At 52.2% G+C, this 3174-nt stretch overlaps 1 protein-coding gene across 1 annotated transcript in view; it reads left to right on the top strand.

The window, feature by feature from the left end:
* The window catches only part of LOC107110877 (carbamoyl-phosphate synthase [ammonia], mitochondrial-like), a gene marked incomplete at its 3' end in the record, with an annotated part of 93407 nt that extends 90641 nt beyond the window's left edge, over window positions 1–2766 (top strand). The window contains exon 12 of the mRNA XM_015411717.1: window positions 2625–2766. Coding sequence (XP_015267203.1) covers window positions 2625–2766 — 142 coding nt within the window. The remainder of the gene's footprint in view (window positions 1–2624) is intronic.
* Window positions 2767–3174: the final 408 nt, after the last annotated feature.

Here is a 3174-nt window from a genome sequence, read left to right as displayed (position 1 = left end):
ACCCTCCTCCCAGCCTGGTTCTGGCGGAGAGGTCTCCAGGCCCCGCCGGGAGGTTGGCACCTGCGCTCGCCTAGAGCGCAGGACAACCTCAGGCCAGCCCTTCTTTCGCCCCCCCCCCCCCTTTCCCCCGGGCCTCCCCAATAAAAAGGTTCTAGCTTTGGGTGACCCTCCTCCCAGCCTGGTTCTGGCGGAGAGGTCTCCAGGCCCCGCCGGGAGGTTGGCACCTGCGCTCGCCTAGAGCGCAGGACAACCTCAGGCCAGCCCTTCTTTCGCCCCCCCCCCCACTTTCCCCAGGGCCTCCCCAATAAAAAGGTTCTAGCTACAGGCCTGGAGCCCTGGCTCATCGGTTTAACATCGAGCCGATGCCATAAGAAATTCTGAGCAGAAGAATATCTGAGAATATCTGGGAAGTGGTAATTCATCTTGAAAATGAGCCATCTAAGTTAAGTTTTAACTGTTGCCAGCGCCTTGTGTTTGTATGTTATCTGTTGTGTTTTAAATGACTGTATGATTTTAACTGTATTTATGTTTGTATGGAAACCGCCCTGTGACTGCTTTGTGGGGAGGGCGGGGTATAAATCTGATAAATAAATAAAAAAATAAATGTTCCAAACTGTTTCCAAAGAGGGCCCTAAACAGAGAACATTCCAGTAATCTAACTGATCAAAATAGGTCGCCGTGTGAGTCTGTCTGTAGCAGTAGAAAAGAGCAAGAGTCCAGCAGTGCTTTAGCAACTGACACTTGTGGCCGCTCACGTCTTCAGATAATGACTAATAATCTGACCAGGATGTGAACAGAGCGTGGATCACCGTGGCCAGGCCAGGCTTTTGGAAGAATGGCCGTTTGTAATTTTTAGTGACGCCCCACGCACCCTTTTGTAACTTCAGCTGTGGCAGAGTGGGGTTTTTAAAAAATGTTATGCACCACGGGGTGGCGCTCAAGCAGGAGGATAGGAAGGTTTGGGAAGACAGAGCCTGTCTCTGAGCATCTGCAGATTGAAATACTGAAATGTTTTGCAGTCTCCCTTCCTGCCTTCCTCTCTCCACGTGGTCGAGAAAGGTACAGTCTGCTCCTCAGGCGTACCAGATCCCGTTTCTTAAGAGTCTTTAAGTACTGGTTCCCTTCCAAAAGTGTCTTTCACACAGCAAGCCCTAGGGAACGGCGGGGGTTCTGTGGGCCTCTGGATGGTGCCACTGCTGGATGCTCAGAGCAACGGCCCACAAGAGTTTTTCACCTCCCATCATTCTGTTCCGGTTCATTGTTGTTGTTGTTAGCCATTCAGTCACGTTCAACTCTTGGCAATTCTACGGGCAGGCTCTTTCCGCATTTTCCCATCTCATACTATTTCTTTGAGTCGTTCCGTGCTCAGGCTGGTGTCGACTTTTATGGTGCCTATAGCCACCATGTTCTTTGGTGGCCTGATTTCCTTTTGCCGCTAACCAATCCAAGCATAGGCCCCGTCACATGGGCCAGATAACACGGGGGGGGGGGGGGGGCGTAGAGCAAAATAAAGCACGGTAGCCTGATCACATGGTTCCCCGAGTCTCCGCGTTTAGGCTGTTAGCTGGCAATCACATGGCGATGCTGGAGCGTGGCAAAGAAGCAGTGCGGCAAGCATTTTGCATTTGTGTGCATGCGCGGTTCTGCGGAGCAGCACTTTCAGTTTTCAGTTACGTGTTTGTGCGCACGTGCTTATGGAAAACATCTGGTTTGCGACGGGACATGGATAGGTGCCAGATGCCACGGGATACTCGCGCTCCCGCAATCAGACGCCTGCCCCTGCCCCGCGTTTTCTAGATACTAGTGCACTTTCCACGGTAGTTTTTAACTGCACATCTTTGGCAGGATGCCATGGGTTGGCCACGGGTGCGCTACGCTTCCCAGATGTTGCGGTGTGATCGTGCCCCGAAAATCCGCCTGACATTCCTGCCTTTAGCGTGGCAAATCCTCCATGTGACCGGGGCCATAATTGCTTTTTCTAGTGAGTTCTTCCGCATGACATGGTGGAAATAAGTCAGTCACAGTTTTTTGATTTTTCCCCTTCCAATGGCACCTCTGGTTTTATGCGCTCCGATACTTGCTGGTTGGTTACCTTGGCTGTCCAAGGAATGCGCGGGAGCATTAATGGTTCATTAAAGTGCAGCTATTCCTGATCTGGAAGCATGGAATCCACTGCCACAGGAAGTGGTGGCAGCTACAAGCATGGACGGCTTCAAAAGGGAATTAGATAGGCATATGGAGCAGAGGTCCATCAGTGGCTATTAGCCACAAGGGATAGATAGGGGCTCTGGGGCAAGTGAGGCTCTGTATTCTTGGTGCTTGGGGGGGTCAACAGTGGGATGGCTTCTAGTGTCCTGGCCCCGCTGGTGGACCTCCTGATGGCACCTGGTATTTTTGGCCACTGTGTGACACAGAGTGTTGGACTAGATGGGCCTTTAGTCTGATCCAACATTGGTGTCTCTTATGGAAGCGAGGAAAGGGGAAAGGGAGAAAGAATGTCTGGCCTGTAGAGCTCCTCACCTGCCGTTGGGGGGATGAGAGATCTGTGTATGCTGCTCTGAACTCCTTGGAGACACGTAGCATCCACAATCGCATCTGTAACGCATTTTTAATGTCCATTCTAGAGACTCCATTCCCGAGGACACCCTGAGGAGAGCCAAGCAGATCGGCTTCTCGGACAAACAGATCGGGAAATGTCTGGGAGTGACCGAAACGCAGAGCAGGGACTTGAGACTCGAGAGGAACATCACACCGTGGGTGAAGCAGGTAGGGCTGCACGGGGGTCTGGCCAGCTGCTGGAGTTACAGGCTGCGCCTGTGGGCTCTTCCCATGAAAAGTGGCGGCCATGGGTAAGCCAGGCACTGGCCGATAAGGATTCCGAGGACTCGCAGGAAAAGAAACATAGAGGGGAACGTAGAGCTGCTGGCCTCCTCGATCTACCCTTAACGTATCCCTCCTGTCCAGGAAGAAGGAGGAGCAGGGAGAATTCCAGTTTCCAGTTTTGTTGTTGTTCAGTTGCACAGTCGAGTCCGACTCTTCGCGACCCCATGGACCAGATCACGCCAGGCCTTCTGGTCTTCCACCGTCCTCTGAAGTTTGCTCAACTTCATGTTCGTTGCATCTATGACACTGTCTAACCATCTCATCCTTTGCCGTCCCCGTTTTCTTTGACCT

Source organism: Gekko japonicus, unplaced genomic scaffold (assembly GCF_001447785.1).
Source record: "Gekko japonicus isolate JY-2015 unplaced genomic scaffold, Gekko_japonicus_V1.1 scaffold175, whole genome shotgun sequence".
Classification (NCBI taxonomy): domain Eukaryota; kingdom Metazoa; phylum Chordata; class Lepidosauria; order Squamata; family Gekkonidae; genus Gekko; species Gekko japonicus.
Note: the sequence above shows the minus strand (reverse complement) of the source record. Positions and strands in the feature narration are given on the sequence as shown.